This window comes from Leiobunum rupestre, chromosome 5, assembly GCF_980474605.1.
Source record: "Leiobunum rupestre chromosome 5, qqLeiRupe1.1.hap1, whole genome shotgun sequence".
NCBI classification, from domain to species: Eukaryota; Metazoa; Arthropoda; class Arachnida; order Opiliones; family Sclerosomatidae; genus Leiobunum; species Leiobunum rupestre.
The window spans coordinates 51798529-51821036 of NC_143388.1; the positions used below are offsets into that span (position 1 = coordinate 51798529).

The 22508-nt window shown below is 33.4% G+C and overlaps 1 protein-coding gene across 2 annotated transcripts; it reads left to right on the forward strand.

Annotated features, from left to right (window-relative positions):
- The first annotated feature begins 11827 nt into the window (after positions 1-11827).
- Positions 11828-22048, forward strand: beg (malonyl-CoA-acyl carrier protein transacylase beg). Of its 2 annotated transcripts, XM_090175055.1 has the most exons (6): positions 11828-11952; positions 12868-12989; positions 15622-15837; positions 19259-19346; positions 20655-20875; positions 21566-22048. In XM_090175055.1, exons 1-6 carry the CDS (start codon positions 11901-11903, stop codon positions 21956-21958), a joined length of 1092 nt encoding a protein of 363 aa, XP_090031181.1. In that variant the 5' UTR covers positions 11828-11900; the 3' UTR covers positions 21959-22048. The 2 variants fall into 2 exon arrangements, with proteins under 2 accessions (XP_090031181.1, XP_090031183.1); XM_090175057.1 differs by lacking the exon at positions 11828-11952 and having other exon boundaries at positions 15617-15837.
- The last annotated feature ends 460 nt before the right edge of the window (positions 22049-22508 follow it).

Consider the following 22508-nt stretch of genomic DNA (forward strand, 5'->3'; position numbering starts at 1 on the left):
TGAAAGTCACCCGGCTGTAGTTCTAAGTCTGGGAAATTGGGGCACTCAAACCACGTGGTGACGATTATACGATCTAGATCGATAAAGTTTCCCAGGTACTCTTTGGTTTGCCTTTCTCTTACAATAACGTATTTGGCCAGTCGCGTTATATTTAAGACATGGCGCTCGACGGCCTCAATATCGTATTGTCCCTGAGCCCTGGGAAGCTTATTGACATAGCAGGCGATCGAGTCGATTTGGCGGTTAGTATCCCCCCGAATAATTATTAGCAGCCGGGGTACGAAAAACAATTAGGTTTTCGCAACCATCTGAATTTTTGTAGCCAATCTGTAACATTTATATTTAACTTAAAAAAAAAATTTTAAATATAAAACTTTAAAAAAATTACCTCTTTTACCAAAAACCGTTTAGAAGAAGAATATTTAGTTTTTGGCCAAATTATGGCGAAAAGAATGTGTATAGCTACAAACGATTCCCTAGAAACAAAAACAACTAAGTATTTGTTACAATAAAAACACCTAGAAACTTACATTATGTTTGCTCCGGGAAGATCCACTAGTGTCAGGATTTCTAGGTGTTTCGTTGACAATACAATTAATTATGTCATATTTCTCGAATTATTACGTCAAATTGAAGTTGCGCATTCGCTGGAAAAATGACCACGTTAGTGAACAATCCTTTCGCATAGTCATGGTAGAACCGGTTCATTCTGCTTTCGTGCTAATTAATCATTTTGACAAATTGAATACACCTGTTGATATGACTTATTCGTGAACTGTCACGCGATTATTTGTTCATAAGCTGATACCTTATGGAGAATGATAGGAAATTAAGAAACTATCATTTTTAATCTTAGAATAAACTAAGGTAGTGCCTCGGGGTCCAGTGGCGTTGGAGACATGATATATATTTGTAGACAAAATAATTACTTCTGAGGGTGGCGCGGTAATAATTATCAATTACTTGTAAAAGTATATTAATAACGTCTTCTTAATAGTACATAACGGGGTAAATTACTTTAAAATGTTTTAGGTTAAAATAAAACTTTTCATCTAAAATGGCTTTTTATTCACATAATCTCCAATTTACAATAAAGATATTTTTATATAGCCACTGGGCATATATCATACTTTTCTCTAAAGCGCAAGAGTATTTCTTACTTTCAAAATTAGTATTGTGTCTAATAAGACACGTAAACCTGGGTCTGTATTCATCCAATTCAGTAACTTACGGACAACCTACACCATTTAGGTCTATCACTTCGCGGTTTATTAGTTCTAATAAAAATTTTCAATTTTCTGCTCCTTTACAAAATACGCGGTCATAGCCGTCAGTAGCCATTCGCATGCATTCTTCCAATTTGCTGTAAGGGGTGAAACCATAGTCCCAGGCGAGACCGTGTATGTTCTTTTCTACCCACGTGTTCTGGCGTTGAGTTTGGGAAGGCAGATCGGTTGGGGGGTATGGTGGAAGAAAAACCCACGATGCGACCCGGGATGTATTTTCGGCCGCGCAAGCTGACGCTTCTTTCACTATTTTATCGTCTTTGGTCCGCCCGTCAAAGAATTCAAAATCAATGACTATTGATTTCTTATGCCTATAATTCAAAAGTAAATAGATTACCCTCCGAGAAAGAGGACTAAAATAAAATTATACTTACATAGTTTTGACTTGACTTGAATCTTTTTCGAGTTTGAATGGTTATCCACTGATCGGTCGATTTTATATAGTCAGTTATTGCGTCAATGTATTTACATCAGCACAATAGAAAAACCCCAAGGATTTCGCTCCACCGATATAACATTCACCACCACTCATTGGCCACTTTAGAAAGCCAAGAAAAGAGGTAGTATTTTTCTACCTTTTAAAATTTTGTAGTATTTCTTTATCTATATTTGTGTATCGGAAATGTATTTTAACGTATCGAAAGTAGAATATAGATTTTTTTGTATTATCTGTCTATATTTGCGTATCGGAGTTGCGTTTTGCCGTATTAAAAGTAGAAAAAGGAATTTTATAGTATTATTCTACCTACTTACATATCTGAAATGTATTTTATCAAATTTTAAAGGGGATTTTAGCAGTATTTTTCTATCGATATTTTCATATTAAGCTAACGTAACTGAAAGTGTAAATGTAACTACTCTGACATTTTATGTAAAGGCGGCATTAAAAAACTGTGATACATATTTTTTACATTGGAAAATTGATACTTTATTTTAATATTTACACTTTAAAATTCTAAAATATTTTTACGACTTTTGTAATATTGTTACATTTCCAACTTGGCATCCTCAAATGAATGGACACAATGGGATTTGACGGCAATGAACTATTAACGGTATATCTCCGTCTTGCCATTCTTCGACCATTAGACCGCAAAAAGGACACTTGACACTCGTTCCGTTACCGAGGACATAAAATCCCCAGGCGGCCAAATCTTTGGTTCCATAAGTAACCCAGTTTTTAAAAATCAATAATCTTTCTTTTTCCGAAAACATTTTTAAAGACTCGTAAGAAGGTTCCGTTCGTATGGTAGGAAAACAATCTTCAAGTTCTATTCTCGCTGCAATATATTCCGCTTGAAGTTTTCGTCTCTGTTTTTTCAATATATTGATACTTTTCAATAGTTCCTTACACGGTTCCTTATTTTCCTTATCACTCATTATCCAACTGTCGTCCAATTTTGTTCTGTAAATATGTAAGTCTTGCTTTGTAGGGTTACCGAAAACACCTGTGAATTATTTCATGACGCTATTAAATACGTTTAGCCTTTATTACGAAGTCAATAAGCGGGAGAAACAGAAAGTGTAACTACAAATGTTTTCAACAGTTGTTTTTTGACGACAAAGTATTTGTTAGGCATAGCTTTTTACTACATTATTAACCGAAATATCAACATTAAACTAAAAGGGACATTTCTTTGGCTAAAAGATAAGTATTTAAACAATGCTTACATTCTCAATAATGCAGTCGTTACAATCAGGGTAGTGTGTGCTGCCACTAAGTTCTTAATTTACCCCTAGTGGTGAAAAATGGCAAAACAATAATGGTCTTTCATACCCACGGTCAACGAATTAAGTAACGTTCGTAATTTGTCACGTTTAAAAAAGTTCAATTTACCCCTGGTGGTGAAAAATAACAATGCCACTCTAAAAACTCTCAAGTTAAGGTTGGGTTTGGTTGATATAACGTACGAATTAAACCATTGCAAAATACGTTGGAGATTTAATAATAACGCCCTTGCGCTCTTCCATTATTAGTTCCTTTACACGTTACAGCGTAAAGTGTCTCATTGATGGAATAAGTTTCACGCTAAACAGACAACAATTAAGATGCAAAAAAATATCGCAGTCTTTTCGACGGAGACGCTTGGAGAAAACGTGTCCATAACCGACGCGTCATTCCCACCACTACGGCACTTGATGTTCGCACTTTACTACACGAGCCTTTCTTTTCCAGTAATACTGATGAATAGAACTACATTTGCAACCCAAATCGTACCACTGACCATCGTCATCTCGATCCGTTTTTGTGCAAGTTGTAATTTTTTTACACACGTCGCATTTGTTAGGCATGGGCTCTCTGGTATCCGAATTCATGATGTTTTTTTTGAAATATGACGACAATGCTGATAGGGTGTTCTGCTAAATATATATTTACTAAACAGTAATAATATTAAAAGAGTACTAATTAATAGTAAGACCGCGTACAATACTCGACCGTTAGCGACTATAATCACGATAAACGGAAGAGATAAACGCTAATGATTGAATGCTTATACCGGTAGATAAATTTTCGCAATTCAAAAACGGGTACAACGAAAACAGTCTTTTATCCTCCTTCAAATTGTAATTTTCGACCACTTTTTCGTAGCACGCGCTACAAAGAGTTCGCCGCTAAATGAGTCGTGCCTTTGGGTAATATCGTACCTCAGTTCGTTATTTTCCTTATCACTCAATCAAACCCTGTTAACAATGGAGATAAACGCGGAGAGAGAGATAGTTCGCGGTAATCAGAGGAGCGCTAACGGCTATTAACTTAACTTAATTTTAATTGACTCAATAACAAAAAGGGGATTATTCATGGCCTTTAAAAAGGTACGTTAAAACATTTTAAAGTTGTATTTTTCAAGTTTTGTAAAAAAGTTTTATTATCAATTCAAATAAGCAACACATTGACGGTATAAGTTGGTTTTTTAGATGTAAACTAGATTAATTGTTAAAGAACTAAAACCCAAACATATTAACATCACAGAATTTAAAACGTAGCAGACCGTTAGAAATGTATTATCAATCAAACAAATGTTTCGTGTAATGAAATTGATTTCTTACTATTTTGTATGATCGCTTAAAGTGTTGGTTGCACGAACAATCGATAATAATAAAAACGAATGAATGCGGGCTTGTTTTGAAGCCCAGGGCATTCTCTTTCCAAAAATGTCATTGTCGAAACAAATTTCCAAGCCTAAGTGTATTAACTTTGAGTCCGAAACTGACCCTTTTCGCTCCCCGAAATCCTGAAATTTTCGGCGAATTTATCTCCGTAGCACGAGCAATTTGGGGCAAATCAAAGCTGTAGTTTTATTCCTAAAATAGAAGGAACTGAAGTGGAGGGATTCTGTTTACTTGTAGAAGTTTTCAAACCAGAGGTTTTTAATCATAATATTAGGCTTATTATCGAAATAAAAAATATTTTTTTACGCACGCGCTAAGCGGCGCGTGCGACCCGACGTTTAACAAAACATTTAAGAGGAGCCTTCGGTTTCATATCGTTTTTCTACTACGTAGGCTTGTGTTTGCCTATTTCAATTACTAGCGCGTAGGACTTTTTCCTGGGTGTTAAATCAACCCGCTTTTAATCCCAGATGTAAAGAAATGTATTACAGACAATTAGCCAATGATACGCTTCGCATTTTCTGACGTCATGGATGCCGAGAAAGTCTGGAAATTCACCGAAAAACTCGATTTAAACCATTTCGACTTCTTTTTATAATAATTCAAAGACCACTTAACCGATTTTGATGAAATTTTCTGTACTTGCTTTAAAATGTTTGCTCTTTCTAATGAATCATTAATTAGCCATTGCTAAAATTTCGTGCAACCAACACTTTAAATGTATCGGCTGCGTTTTTTAAATTTTAATTAATTTACTTTTGTATTTAAAAATGTTAAGTTATATTTTAATAGTTATATTTATAATATGGATGAATACAGGACGACTATAAATCGCTGTTTCAAAAACATTTTCAGTTTATAATTTTTTTATTAGTAAATGACTAACAAAAAGTCCAGTCTTATTCGCTTTTTATACTGACAAACGTATTCTTTACCGCGATATTTTTGAAAATTAACTACAGAAATCTACAAACAAAAAAGTCCTGAAAGATTAAGAAACTAGTCTATTAAATAATAGCTAGGCAAAAACCAAAAGCGCCACCAAATCATGAAGCGACTTTTACATTAAATAGGTATCGAACATTAGTTAAAAAACTTGTGTTCAAGTTGTTGTGATAAAAAACATGATTTTCTGTAAAATGACCCCAAAGTTTAATTGCCAACAACAATAATTAAAATATCAAATCGATAGGCTGCTAATTGTTAGCATGTTTCGTTAAAAATTAACTTGATTAACTGAGTTCTATATTTATAGTATTATCTATTATCTATAATAATGTAGTATTTCGGTTATGTAAAATTTTAAAAACTAAAGAAAATGGTCTTTGGCCATTTATCTAGCTGTACTTTTTCCAAAAATATTGTTCATAGGATATAAGGTGCTAGACTTTATAAAGTATGTCAAATCTGTTAAAATTTAAAAGTACATTTGGCCGGAAAAAATTGCAACTCTATTTTCATTCTTATTATAGCTGACAATAGCGATCAATAATAATTCCCATTGAACCGTATAGGAGTGAAACGCTCAATAACTAACCATAAAAATAACCTAAATATGGTTAACAAAGTAACTTCTAGCTCTGTATTTGACTGTAATTAGAATGTCATACTTATCGACTGCTGCTTTTTGAAAAAGTTATAGTAGCAATATACACGTTTAACACGAATAACCGTTTAAAAGTTCATATAGGGTCGACTTGTTTAGGTAATCCGAATCCGTAGATACCTGCGTATTAAACTTTTTATAATCAATCTTTATGGACATATCTTTTAGCGACGAAAATTCAGACGTTGTTAATTATACCGTCATTGATCTATTAAAATGATGAACGGTTATTGAAATATCCATTACAAAGTCTAGTAATTTACCCTACAAGGTTTACTATTATATAAATTTCATGAGCGCGAACCAATCTTGTTTAATGTATGTAAATATTTCGTATAGTGGCAATGTATTCAATTTAATTAGAAAGTTCTTAATACTATTATGTGTTCAACACGCGAACTTTTAATTAAAAAGTTTTATTAAATTCCATGAGTTCCTTCTTTTAAATATTTTATTATAAGTTTTATTATCATCAAATAATAAGTAATTTGAAAAACAATATTGTAATTTGCGAGTGGTTGGACACTGGCCATTATTTTGTAAGGGATTTCGCGATTTCGTAGAGATTTTGGCGATTTTATCAGTACTTTTTGAAGTGAGTTTGGGATTTCAATGTTAATTTACCATAGAGAGAGTTAAAAGATTTTGCGATTTTAGACAAGGTGTACGGGATTTTGATAAATGTCCGACCCCTCGGTAATTTGAAAACAATAAATTACCAAATTAGCCAATTACGAATTTATTTATTTTTGAAATTTCTATATTAAAAAAATTAAGGTGACAACTGAAAACACATCGCAATTAAATCACTTCTGAATAATACTTTATTAGATATAGTATCTATAACAGCGCCTTGCATTTTAGATCTGGCCGGGCTCGCCCAGGGCTTCATAGCTTCAACCAGATGCGGCGGTTAATATTTGAACATTGCTTAAGCTATTCTGCCTTCAAATATCTTTCAATGTTAAAGCTGAGGATTTGAAGCGCACCTGAATTTCTCGAATTTTGTATTTATGAGTAAACATTTACTAGAATATATTGAGAAAAGCAGTTTTTACTTTTTCGGGGTTGCAAAGCTACGATTACTAATATTTATATGGACGCTACCTACAATTTTCTTTATATAAATAATATCAAAGAGCCTACGCAAAAACCAACAATAAAATCTACGGTTAGTTACACAAAAGAGATAAGGGAGGCTGTATACCGATAAGGGGGCCCCTGCGGGCGGGGGAAACGGGGGTGAAACAGGCCCCTGTAGGGGCCCCATTTTGCGTACATTTTCGGCAGGTCAAAAGGTTAGCTTATTTACGAGGTTAGATGTTATACCACCTCATAAAACCTGGGTCAATAGGTTATCTGCCTCTATGGCGGTGTGGACTGACACGATGTTATGCAAACAGCTATAAACCGTCATAGTGAATGTCTGTCTTTCGAGTGGGTAATAAATAGGGTTTCCGCCGAGAAACACTTAACCACCCATTATTTTCCATCTTATATATGGGCCCCTAAGGGTACCGTAAAATAGCGGGCGGTCATCGGTAAAAGTGTTTTGGAAAAAAGAGCAGAGTGTATACAAATTATACGGTTTTATTTATATATTTTTCGAGTACAGGCTGTATAATACGATTTACATTGAAAATACGTCTTTGGAAATGTATTTTATTTATATCATGGTAATTACGTCGATCTTCGTAGGGTATATACCGAAGTTCACTCAAAGGGTTGAAACGAACCATCTGAAATTAGCGTTTTTACGAGCATTTTCATTAAATGTTCTACCTCGAGGAGTTTGATGGTAAGAGTTACGATTACGTTGTCGCCGGGTCCCTCGGGGGTGGTTGTGGGTCCGCCGGAGATGTATTTTTCGGATGGCGGGATATCTTGACCCTCCAAAGCGGCGGGTGACGGACAGTTGGGATAAAATTTGTCGTGTTCCGCTTGGGGTACGTCGCCGGTTTCCCAACTGCCTAACTGTCCGTGGCAGAGGTAGCATTCGACTATGCCGTCCGAGTCTACAGCGTAAAGTCCGGCGTGGGCCAAGTCTTCCTTGTTCACGTGTACGTTGTCCCATTGCTTGAACGTTTCTAGCCGACCGGTTACGGTGCGGAGATCCTCGTGACTAGCCATCCCGATTCTCTTTGAGCTACGGAATAATATTTCTTGGTGTAAACCCCCCAAAATGACGTAATCTATAAAAATGACGTAATTTAAAAATGACTCACTAAAGATGACGTAATCTACCCAAGAAATGCTGGATATGCGCGGAAATATACCGGTCCGTGAGAGGTTTCAAACAACATTTAATGACTCATTTATCGTGTAATACAATGAAAGAAGATTCGGATCTGGCGTGTGATTGTGATGCGAGTGAATCTCTCCATTACACGGAGGCCGAGGAAATGTCAGATGATAAAATTATCGATTATCTTAACGAACTTTTTGGGGGATGTAAAAAGCGCGGTGCCACAATGGAATCAACCGAGTCAACTACATCTAACCTGCAAGCCGAATTAAAAATGCCGACTGAAAAGGAAATGGCTGCTCTGATTTATTTTCAAGAATATTGTAAAACTAATCAAATTCATAATATTAAAACCGCTGTAAAGAAAATGTGAATACACGTTTTTATATTGAATACATTGTTATTTTTAAAGGTGACCGTATAAATTAAATTTTACATTGGCTAAATTGACACTTAATATTTTTAAAATTGTAAAATACGTTTAAAATATTTTTCCAACGTGGGCGAATGAATGGACACAATGAACTATTAATTACGTAATCTAAAAAAATGACGCGAGTAATGATAAATAACTAGTCGGATTTATAAGATAATAAAAAATATTTATTTTTACAAAAAAAATTTATAAGATGATATATTACAAAAATTATTTTTCTTTTACGAGTCAAAAAAAAATATTATAGTGTGATACAAAAAAAATAAAATGGACATCGTATTTGGCTGTCTATTTCAGCGCGGTTCTGGGTAATCCAGTCGGCGAAAAGTAGACTTCGTTCCAAAGAACACGGTTGTCGGGTGTTTAGAGTGTGATGTCGGAATAGACAATTCTCTGGTGGGGGGAAGTCAAATTCGACAACTGCCATTCTCGCCATACCACCGACACGATACTGAGGGTTTAGTTATGAATAAAACGGGGTATAGTCGCGCGACGGGAATTTATACTCCGTTTATGATGACGTAACAGGTTGTTAAATTTTCTCGTGGCCATTATATCATTTTTGACGTCTCTTCCTGAAAAACACTTAATGAAGCTTTGGTGACTTCTACGTTTTGATCGGTGACGTATATAAATCACGCAATAATGTCCGCAAATGACGCTCGTTGTCGATTGAAGTCGCCGCTTGGTGGCCGTGATTTTTCTCGAATTTTGTTTTAAAAAAAGTTTAATGGCTGGCAAAATGGGCCGTAGCGCCAACGAGTCAAAATACCAAGCCCATTTTAATTTATCAAGGTAAATCGCGACCCAATGACTGCCCGGTTCATCGTGGGGGTCCAGTAATCTTACGGTCTTGACCGACTTGTTAATATTTAGTACAAACTAAGCAACGATAGGTAGAAAAACATTTAATACAATAAAATATAATAATATATATATAGGTAATTTAAGATAACCCAAAAGAGTGAAAAATATACAGCAGGGGAAGATGATAGAATTTTGAAAAGAGAGAGGGAATTATAGCAGGGGAAGAGAGTAGAAATTTGAAAATAGAGGGGAAAAAAGCTAAATGGTAGTATAAGGTAGCATTTTGAAATGAGAGGGGAAAATAAAGCAAAGGAGGAGAGTAGAATTTTGAAAGGAGCGGGGAAATACAGCAAAGGGGGAGGGTAGAATTTTGAAAAGAGGGGGAAGTTCAGCAAAGGGGGAGGGTGGAATTTGGAAAGGAGAGGGGGAAATATAGCAAAAGGGGGAGATAATTTTTAAAAGAGAGAAGAGAGGGGAAATACACCTGTAAATAGAACGTCGTGTTTTTGCTAAGCCTTAATATGTCAAAACAAGTTACCTGGTTAGAAGGTAAAACTTGTTGCATATCATAAAAGTAAAAATTTACCATTATTTCAACAAGCACTATATAAACAGTGCATTGCAGGTACTGGCTCTTTGGTAATATTTCTTGTGGGCAATTTCCTTGAAGATGTTTTATTGAAGCGTCTATTAGAGATAATTAAGCTGGGCTAACGCTGTGAGGTAAAATAAATTTAGCCCTTTCTTCACGGCGCTCACCCACTTGTTAACTAATTAGAGAACGTACTCCTTGCGTTTTTTTCTGAGAGCTTTCTGATTAACACGTAACTTTCGAAATAATGGCCTCCATCAGTCGCTGTATTTAAGGTTCAAGGTTAAAGGTTTTATTGTAATTCGTACATACGTACACTCTTTTGAATCGAGGCGGCATCACCAAAAAATAATTTTTTTAAAGGGAGCACAAGTTGATAAAAAAATAAGAAAACAGAAAATTTCTAAAATAAGTTTACATACATAACTTTATCTGATGTTATTACATGAAATGAACAGAGTACTACGGGGGGGGGGGGATTCAAAAAAGTAAAAAAAAATAACATTTACTAGTGTAGAAATGGGGGTATTAACTTATTCACTTCAAAATCTCAGAAAAACATGTGGGCAAGGTACACTGAGGCGAGTATATATATATAGTGGAGCTACCGGACGAGCGAGTAGACTACTTAGAAGAGTTACGATACTATCGACGATTTTTATCGGTACTTTTCTTCCAATGGGTCAGAATATGCTTCACCATGGACAGGTCACTATTGTCAAATTGGAAAGCCCTAAAATATCTCTAACTGATGACTTTTGGTTGCGGATTCGCCACATAAATATGTCTTCGCCTTTCTCCATAAAGGAACAGTTTAAGAGTATGTGAGTGATATCTTCTACAGGTGATCGCATATGATTGCAGGAGAAACCGAACAGTCGCTGTTGCCTCACACAAGTCAGTAGAGTTCCTGACCTCGCATCAAAAACTAAGACACTTGCCCAAGATCCATCGTAACAGTCTTCAGCCTGCGGTTTGGGCTTCGTTTTGTACATAGAGAGGCTTGCTTTAAAGTTCACCGCACTGCGCTAAAGGGATTCCACGGCTATAGTGAGTGCCGCTGCTACAATAGCAGCCCATTGAATCTCATTGGTTGCGGTATCTCGTCCATATACATAATCAATTTGATCAATCCTTTTAAATAGGCATGTTTTAAGATACATTTTTACCTCGAATTTGAAATTTTGTGAGCTCCTAGGCCGAAAAAAAGTGTTTGTTTTTATGAAACCATTTTTTATAGTTATAAATAGCTATACTCACAATTCCCAAGTGTAATTTATCACGTCAAAAGACGGGGATGTAAATTAGCTTTCATTTGACTCGATTTTCTCATTATTTTCACAAGGAAAACGCCCTCCGATTCTGAGCGCTATTGCAATAACTCCGGTTAATTTTTTTCTGGTAATAAGGGATGAGAGTTTTAATTCCGGAGTCCAACTACCAAAAGGTAAATGCACGTCCCCATATTTTTAAAGGACTGACCGTTATTTGTACTCGAGGTTTAAGAACAGAAATTAGCTGTTTCACGAGCTTGTAAAGTGGGATTTTATTATAGAAAAATTTTAAACGTAAATATGTACAGCCCTGTTTTTTTTTGGTAATTTTTCTATCAGAAGAATTTCCTGTTTACCTCGCGTCGTCTGCAAGATCATGAATTTACGGTGTTTTTAACTTTTTATAGGATAATCCTAATTTATCCTGATTGAGTCCAATTTCTGTGCGACATTGACTTGTGTCCTAAATACTGTTAACTTTTTTACCTTAATATCTTTTATAATAGCTAAAAAAGATAATTATTTGTTATTATTAAATAAACAATGTTTTGCCTGAAAAGAGGTCTTCTTGTTTCGAACAAAGAAACGAAATTGAGTGAGTAAGATAATAGGATTGTAACATCTATAATTGTATAGAGTGTGTGGAACATGCTCGGAAATATGGGTGATTTGGTAATGTTTATACAAATTGGTTGGTACTGAAGCCTGTTCACTTAAAATGTTAGATTCACGATTGTCAATGCTTGTTAAGACACGTGCAGGACCTCTGAGAGTGTGGCGGAAATGAGTTGTTAATGCTGGAGATAACTATTTGTTTACAGAGAGAAACATGAAAGAAGGTTCAAAAACCAGGCCTCCAAGCTCCACTGCCCCTGGTCATGGGTATACGCGTGACAATACTTATTTTTAAAATAATACTAGTACATCTTTCAACAAAATTTAAAGTGCTCAAACCTCAAATCTTAACATCAAACTAAGTTTAGGATGAGCAGCTTAAAAGAAAATGTTACTAGAGCCATCCTAGAGCAACTTCACATTAAATTCAATTTATTGAACATCATTAATTTAAAAAATTTTTGTTATAATTAAAGATTTACTTCAGTTTCAGTTAAAATATTAGAAACTTCCCTGATTAAACGCTGACTTAATTTTTCATATTCAGTATTAGAAGCATCGGACAAAAGTTTGGAATTCTGGTTTTGATCAGCGTGTGTCAACTCCAGAAGTTATTGTAAAAAAATTCCCAAATAGGGGGATGGCAATGGCTGCAGCAGCAGTGAACTGAGACATGAGCTATCCTCTAAAATGGCGGGCGTAGGGAAGCACACATGTAGGTACTGTCTTGCCAGTTGGGGGATGACCATGGTTCGTTGCTAAAACGTAACTTTCCCTGTCTGTGCTAGGGAAAATGCCTCTTAAGAATTGAAATCTATCCGATAACTTTTCATTACTTCTGTAAATAATATTTTTTAATTTTTATGTGTACTGGCTGACAATTATATTTTTCCAGATTTTTTGGTGAAAAAATATTTCTGCCTTAGATCTGTTCCTAACTCAAGAGATCAAACCAGAAATGCCTTTCGGCCGACTGTTGATCCACGTGGAACTTCTCTTTTCATGTTTCCAGGCCAGGTAATTTGTAATTGGTAGTTAATATTTTAGAAAATTATTTCCAAAATAAAATTTCAGTTAATCTTTTAAACAAAAAACTTTTTTGAAGTATTATGAAACCTTTCATTTCAAGAATCCGCCAACCCTCGAACACTTATTAAATTGAGGTCAGGGTTGGCAAAGAATTATCCAGTTGGTTTAAACTACGTAGATGAGTTGTGTCTCTACAAAATCCGCAATCACATTTTTTTTATAGAAACTGGAACCATGTTACTGAAAATCCAGCACACACTCAGATAACTTTCAAAAACTACTCCTAAGCTGAGTTGCACCAAACATTTTCTATAATTTTCATAGATGGCAGCAGCTATTTTATCTTTTATATTTTTACCATTTCATTTTTGAGTATTTCAAACATAGATGGGCTGCAATTTTTTCATGTTCTCTCCAGTTTTGTTGCAGGAACGTAGCTAGAGAAAATGGCGCCAGGGGTGAGCTGAAATTTTTACGCCCCCTAATATAATAATATGGACCAATTTTGGCGCCCCTATACCCTATCGCGCGCACGGCCCTGTTTTGTTGAAACTTATTTTGTGTAATTTCAAATATTATTTTTCCGCGTAGACAAACCTGGTGTATCACCTTAATAAAGGGTGTGTGTTCAGGAAAAATAATTCATAGACATTAAGTTAGGGGGGCTCTTATTGTATACGTATCAGTTACTTCAACTACAAATTTTTTCAATGTCTGCTTTTTTTATATGAAGCCCCCAAAAAAAATTTAATATCATATTATACCCTAGTTTTAGAGAGTAATTATAATTTTAATGCAAATGAAAACATAAAATTAATGTGTGCAGTAATAATGCCAAAACATATTCAACACAAATTTTTAAAAAATTGATGGTTTTATCATAAATTTTAAGATAAAGTGACAAATATATATATTTTTTTAAATAATTTAGTGTGTTTTCAAGGTATCATGTTTTTCTTAGCTGAACTATCACATCAAATGTATGTCAAATGTATTTAGAGTTAAAAACTGAAAACATAAGTAATCTGTCCAAACATGTTATTTTATAATTTCCCTCCAAGCATAAATTTTTTAGATTGTGCTCATTTAGGTAAAATCTAGGCTTAAAAATCAATTTAAATTAATCTATTATACAAAAGAATTTTAAATATCCCAAAAGTATCACAAGTATCCCATCTAAGGTTTTCAGCATAAGGGCATTGTCTTTTTATAATAGTGGTATATCAATTTTGAGTGTAGTATGTGGCCACGGTGCTACCCCTCAAAATTTTTGGTTGACCCCATGGTTGCTAGTCTAAGCCTGTGTTTTTTTTATCTTTGTTAGGATTTACTCCTTCACAATCATTTGAACATTTTCTTACTAAAACACAGCAAACCTAAAATGAAAATGTGTTTTTCACCAAAATATTTGTCCAAAAATCCAAACTAAAACTTTCTGGCACAACCTTTTTAATAATTGAAACTGAAACTAAATTTACTACTATACATGCATTTTTAAGTGATACTGCTTTTCTATAGTTGTTTATTGGCACTGGCAAAAATCAAGGCTAATAATAAAACTTCAAAATCGACTAGGCACGCTGCATAGAGAAAGCATCTAAACCTGTGTTTTTAACAAAGATGCGAAAGAGTGTTAAAGAAGTGAATGCCTGTTAATTAAAAACACTAAAATTAAATAATATTTTTTAAATCTAGGCATATCAGTGGTGTACTGAGGGGTTGTGGCGCGCCTGGTTCAAAATTTTTATGTGACACCCCTGATGTATATCATAAATAAAATAAATACTGAATAAATATTCATTCCTCACTTACATATTACATAGTGGGTTCTGTTCTACTGAGAATTGTATACTGATTATAATTATAATTAAGAACATTAAAATCTAAAACTTACATTTGAAATATCAAATGCATTTAAAGGACCTTTAGGAACATTTGAATATAAGGAATGTGTATAGTTTTAATAATTTTGGGCCTTTTGGCGCCCCTTCAGAAGACCTCTAGAACTGCGCCCAATTCCACATGCCGCCTCTGCCCCCCTATCGGTACTCCTCTGAGGCATATAATTTTGGTACTTTTTTAAATTTTATTTAATAGAGAACATGTATGTACAGTAAAAAAAAATTAACAAATTAAGGAAAAATAGCTTAAATTTAAGTACTATAATCCACTGTTTTAAAAATAACCTGGTTTAAACAAAAAAAAATTATTTGGGATTTTTTTCAACCACGTTTGACACAGCAAATAGTCTCGATAAAAATAATGTAAGCTTTAAAGGTTACATTACTCCCTTTCGTAATGATTGTCAAACATAACCATGAACGTACTGAAGCTAGAAGTTAAGGGTTTTTGTAAAGACCAGTCAAGACAATTGACTTTGCCCGAAAAAACCTGTAAAAAAAACCTGAAAATATTAATAAAAATAATTGAATTGAATAGGAATTGATCCTGGTTTTCATTTTCGAAAGTAACTTTAAAATTACAGTATTTTTTATGTATAGTGTAATTAACTTTTTATTTATGGAATGATTTTGTCGATTTAGTACTAGAGCTAGTTATTTTTATAATTCTACTATGGTGTAGTTTTCTTTAATTAAATTTTTGTTTCTGTCTAGAACAGGGATCACAATTTGTTGGAATGATTTCTCAAGATCTACTGAATGTTCCAAATGTTAAAGAAATGTTTGACACTGCCAACGATATTTTAAAATATGATCTTTTAGATCTCTGTGTTAATGGACCTAAACAGCAGCTAGATAAAACAACGCACTGCCAAGCTGCTGTAATGGTTACTTCTTTAGCTGCTGTAGAAAAACTAAAACATGAACAACCAGAGGTAACTATAAATATTAAAACTTTTAGCCATGCCCTTACCAAAAAATAAGTTGGATTTCAGTTTGTATTTAGTTTGTATACACATTATTAGTTGATATTAACTTGGTATTAAGTAAGCTCAAGTTGTCAGCATATTTCAAGTTACTAGTTGAAGGGGTAATAAGTTGTTATTCAGTTGGTAGGAAAATACTTCTTTTGCTAATTTTGTAATTAGTTGGTTTTTAGTAGTCAGGAAGTTACATATTATTTTTAAGTTGGTTTTAAGTAGTTAAATGTAAAAGTTGATTCTGGTTTAGTTGGAAATAAGTTGATTAATAAAGACGATTTAAGTTATTTTTTAGTAGGCATTTGTCCCAAATACAAACTGAAAACCAAGTTGAAATACAAGTTGTCGTAAGTGGTTTTTAGCCAACTTATTTTTTGGTAAGGGTGGTTTATTATAAATTGTTAAATTTTAAAAAAGCTGCTACTTCATGACTTAGAAAAAAACTTTATTTTATTCGAAAGCTCCGAATAAAATAAAGTTTTTTTCTAAGTCATGAAGTAGCAGCTTTTTTAAAATTTAACAACCAGAGGTAAATTTCATTGTTTGATTTAAATTATATTAATTCACTTAAAATATTAATTTTTTCTATTGTTTATTGCCATTTGGTAATTTCATTTGTTTTGTGGCAAAATTTTTTATGTGTGTCATACAATCAAATCCCTAATTTAAAAATAACAGGGTTGTGGCTTGGCTTGATCCGGTACTGGTTTAGACCTATTTAAACTGGCTGATAAAATCTCTAAACACTCCACTGCCAAAACGTTTTCGACTTATCTAGGAAAAGATGGCAAAGCTAGCTTTTGTTAGTAGGTCGCTACCATGATAAAAGAGTGTATTTTAAAAATAAATTTCAATGTATAAAACAAGGTTAAGATTAACTTGGTGTATTTATGCGATAATTTTTCCCGCTCTCAGCATTATTGAGGTTTTAGCCGGCTTAAACTAGTTTTACCTAAACTGGCCCTTACCAAAAAATAAGTTGGCTAAAAACCACTTAGGACAACTTGTATTTCCACTTGGTTTTCAGTTTTTATTTGGGACAAATGCCTACTTAAAAATAACTTAAATCCTCTTTATTAATCAACTTATTTCCAACTAAACCAGAATCAACATTTACATTTAACTACTTAAAAGTAACTTAAATCCTACTAGGGAAACATCTAAAAACCAACTTAAAAATATTATGTAATTTCCTGACTACTAAAAACCAACTAATTATAAACTTAGCAAAAGCAGTATTTTCCTACCAACTGAATAACAACTTATTTCCCCTTTAATAGTAACTTGAAATATGCTGACAACTTGAGCCTACTTAATACCAACTCAATATCAACTAATAATGTGTATATAAACTAAATACAAACTGAAATCCAACTTATTTTTTGGTAAGGGGGGGTGGGGGAAATAAGTTTCACCACCAGGTAGATGCAAGAAACCCTGAAAATAGTGCAATGAAACTGCAGTACTTCTTGCTTTTTGCAATTTCTATCTTAATGGGATTGCAATAGCTAGTATATATAGGACCCTTGCCAGGGAATTTAAAAATTGGGCAAAAAAGTCAGGGAATTATAAGAGTTTGTAAAAAGTCAGGGAATTTTAAGAATTTGTAAAAAGTCAGGGAATTCAATGTTCTTTTGACACTTTTTGAAGGTAATTTTACTCAAGATTTATGACAAATGTATGATTATCATATATTTCCTTGAAAGTTTGGCTAATTTTTTCAACATTGCAAAAAAAATTTACTGAAATATAAGTCCATCAAATTTATTAACTTCTGATAAAAGCCATATATGAAATAATTTTTTTTTTACTTAAAACGTCAGGGAAAATCTCTTAAAATGGTCAGGGAAAAGTCAGGAAATTTGAGTCTCAAAATTTTGTGTGAACTCTGGCTTGGGAAATTCCCTTTTCCCTTGGGCACTTAAAATTTCTTGCAAAGTAAATGCCAATTTCCATTAGGTGCCTGTTAAAGGCACGGATTTTTAAGAGTTCACGAACTCTTATTAGCACAGTCAGAGGTACGACAGTGTACACCGAGTTCGCGGAGTGACCAACCCCTCGTCGGACCTTCAATCCCATTAACATTTAAGCGTGTTAGTCTAGTATATAACACATATTAAATTTTAAAATTAGTTATAAAACAAAGTATACCCATTGGTAATTGATAGTGGAACCATTTTCATTTTTGGCCAAATCATCAATAAAACTTAATAATTGTTCAAATAAAGCTCTAATGTTTTCCACCATATTTGAGCAAGTTACATCGCAATTTTGATGACTGTTAACTTGTAAAAGTTTTTTATACCAAAGGTAAAAATAGTTTCTTTATAATAATTATTCAATTAGCTAAGGAACCACACAGTGACACAGGCCGAAGTTACCTACCCTTACGAAAAAATTAGTTGTCTAGGAACTACTTAAAGTTGGTTTTAAGTTTGTATTTGGGACAAAATTAAAACCAACATGTAATTTTCTGAATACTAAAAACCAAGTAATTTCAAACTTTAGAAAGAAATAGGATTTTCTGCCAACTTAATAACAACGTATTACTCCTTTAACTAGTTTATTGAAATATGCTGACATCTTGAGCCTACTTAAAACCAAGTTAATATCAACTAAAATGTGTATACAAGCTAAAATCTAACTTATTTTTTGGTAAGGGTAGTGACTTATAAATGTCAATTGCCATTGCCTGGGTGAAATTGTGTAGGAGGGCAGTTGCAACCTCCCTACACTTAACTATTACCGTTAACCTCAGGAATGTTTTATGGAAAGGGGGAACCAAAGAACTTTGGGGAAACTCCTCTAACAAATGGGGAGAGAACTTGCAAAGTCTACATAAGAGTAGTTGTTCTGAGTTTTTCTCATCAAGTAAGTGTCACATGCGGGATCAAACCCCCTTACCAAAAATTAAGTGGTCTTGGAACTTGGTTTTAAGTTTGTATTTGGGACAAATACCAACTAAATACTAACTAAAACCATACATAAAAACAACTTATTACCAACTAAAACCATACTGCCAACTTAATATCCACTTATTACCCCTTTAACTAGTTTATTGAAAAATGCTGACGACTTAAAACCAACTTAATACCAACTAAAATGTGTATACCAACTAAATACAAACTAAAAGCCAACTTATTTTTTGGTAAGGGCCGGCTCTTGCTGCGAGCCAAAAGTGCTAACCACTCCGCCACCCCACTCTATAACAGTAGTGTGCTTTGATTGCTTGTCAATTATTATTGTAATTAAATTTGTGGAATTTGTACATAACAATGTACATACCATCTTCAAGAAGTAATCAACTATGCAGAGTTTTTGTAATATCTGTTTGTAATTCCAACATTTTCATTCAAAAGCATTTTATTTCTTCTAGGCTATTGAAAATTGTGTGGGTGTGCTTGGCTTCAGTGTTGGGGAATATACGGCATTAGTATTTACAGGAGCAATTTCGTTTGAAAATGGTAAGTCGAATAATTTTTGTCACGAGTAATATTAAATGGATATTTTGTAAAGTAGAGATTTCCATTTATATTGCTTATATTCCATTATTATGAAGTCTTTAATTATATTCCATAAGCGTGTCAGCTGGTCCAACTAATTACTCATATCGGTAGAGATGTAGAAGAAGTGTTATTAAATATAAATTGACACTTAAGTTTCAATTTTTATTTCATATAATGTATAAATATCTTGAGTCCCAGGCGACTCGGTATGAAATTATTGTAACTTAAAAAGAATCATTACTCATTGGAGTGGTTTTTTTTGTAAGACGTTTCATATGCCTAGTTAGTAGTTAAATATCATACAGAATAACATCAATATCTAAATATTTTACTTAATTATTGAAAATTCAAAGTATTAATTTTTTTCTATTCAAAATTACATTTTTGTCAATAACATAACAATTTCAACTCTGCCAGCTACTATAATGGCCTGGTAACCTCAGCAAGATATTATGAATAAAATAAGATATGCTAAAGATTTTAAATTTATCAACTACATTTTTAGTGGTGTATTGCAGTATGAAATGAAGGACAAATTTATTTTATGCTTGTTTCAAAGCACTTTTTTATGTGCTCGCTTATTTATGGTTCATTTCATTATCTTTGCCTACATCAACCTGAGCTGATATTGTCTGCTTCTATATTTTAAATTAAAGTTATTTCCTTTGCATTTTTCTTAGGATATTCCTTCCTGAAAATCACATACCATTGAACCATTTAATTATTTGAAATAGTTTTATTTTGTAGTACATTCATATGGGGTATATTATTTTAATTTAAAAAAAAAGCCTTTACAGTTGCAAAACATTTTATTTTAGAAACTCTACTAGCACCTGTGAATTTTCGTTCGAAAAACCGACTTTTAGTACCTGCATGTTGTACAAACCTTGGTGGTATCCTTGTTTAAAGATCAGCAGCGCACGCTCAATTTTTTGTCTATACTTATTCACCTGAGTCAGGATCAAAGAAAAATTGTTTTGCACCTTCAATACTCCAAACGATGTATAAAAAAGTATATAAAACTAATTTATTTGATGTATATGATTATTTGTACTTTCTTATTATTTCGAATAATAGCCTAACAAATGGTGTAATTTAAGGTGTATCTGCACTGACAAGTCCATATTCAGATTTTGGTGCTCTATTGGGCAGAGCAAGAGTCTACATTTTAGAAACAACAACATTGCCTTAATTTAAAAACCAACCAATTTTCTATTTTGGAAAAAAAATAAAGGATTAACTAATAAATTTTTTGATAAATTGCAGCTGTACGATTAGTGAAGATCAGAGGTGAAGCAATGCAAGCAGCTTCAGAAATAATTCCAAGCGGAATGATGACAGTATTTTATGGTCCTGGTTCAAAATTAAATTTTGCATGTTATGCTGCAAAACAATGGTGTAAACAACAATGTGGTCTTGAGGATCCAGTGTGTGAAATTGCAAATTACTTATTTCCCCATTGCAAAGTTATTGCTGGTAATGAAGAGGTAAGAAAATTTTAATTCCGTGCATTGTACAATCAGCAAGGTTAAATAGTTAAGTTTATAATTTTCATTTTAAACTCTATTGTTAGTGATATTTAACATGATGGTTATAGCAGCTGGATCCATACCTCGAAGGTGGATTTATAATAGATTTCTTTCAGCTATACATTAAAAATTTTATAAGTGACATTTAATTTAATTAGCTACCTTTAGTCACAGAAACCTTAGGAACGTATATTAAAAATTAGAAAATTTTGAAAAATAAGAATATTTCTTTAGTAGACCTCCAAATACTACTACTTTTAAAGCAGGGTCTGTGTTTTAATTTGAGATTTTTTTATCAAGAGTAGTATGTTTTCAACCCCCATTTTAACATTCAGTAAAAATTAGCCACATTGTCAGATATAGTAGCTACCATAATTTTAGAAGCCAGTTTTCCTTATTTATGAGTGATTGCTTCTATGACATCTATATCACTAAGTACTAAATGTCTGTCTCAAATGGCTGGTTTAGTTTTGACCAGAATAAGAATTGAAGCAACTTAGTCTTGTTAAATGTACCCAATTCAAAATTTAACAGAAATGTTTTGAATCCACTTGTGCTATTTCAAAATGTACCTGGAAGAAATCACTTATAATATTAATATATTTAGGAATAAGCTTTAAGTGAAAAATTTTTTTAACCTTTTTCTAGGCTTTGAAGTTCATTGAACTGAATTCCAAAGATTTTGGGTTAAAAATGCTGAAGAGGTTACCTGTTAGTGGTGCCTTTCACACAACTTTAATGAAACCAGCTCAAAGTGTTCTGTCAAAAGCATTATCAGCAGTTTCAATTTCGAAACCTGTTATTCCAGTGTACTCCAATGTTGATGGCCAGCCATACAGAAACGAGATGGATATTAAAAATAAATTAACGCAGCAACTTTATAAACCTGTTAGATGGGAACAAACTTTACATGTGGTATACGAGCGACCTGTAGACACGGCTTTTCCTTCAACCTACGAATGTGGTCCTGGACAAACTTTAAAAACTATTTTGAAATATGTGAATAAGAAAGCAGCGGATAAGACCCACCCAGTTTTATGATGATCATGATGGAATATTTCTAAAATACCATAGCTTTGTTAAATTTAAGAAAATAAATCTGGTTGAATGTTTGATGGTACTGTATCAGAACTGTGTGTTTTATTGGAAACATATTGATGCATTTAGTTCATCCAACACCTAAAAACCAAACATATTCAATTTTATCTTCTTTTTACCCTTGGGAAATGGATGTCAAAGTTGGAATACTAAACATGGATGTGCCCAGCATAGATTTCCCATAATTCTGATAGCACTTCCAAATACACGTGAATATCACTCACGGTGACCATACCCTTGCTAATAAAAAGGTTTTTTTAAACTTTCTGCCTACTTAACACCTTCTCAATACAAGTTAAATGCTAGTTTTAACCTTGTATTTGTCTCAAACGACATGTTAATACTATAGAAGTACAACCTTTCTTAACTAAGATAATTAATACATATTAATACCCTTTGGACACTGTTAATACTAGGCCTGTACTTTCAGATGCCTGGTTGTTACCACTTTATTACCTGGTATTCTCTTGTTCTTGTTAACTAATTCCACCTT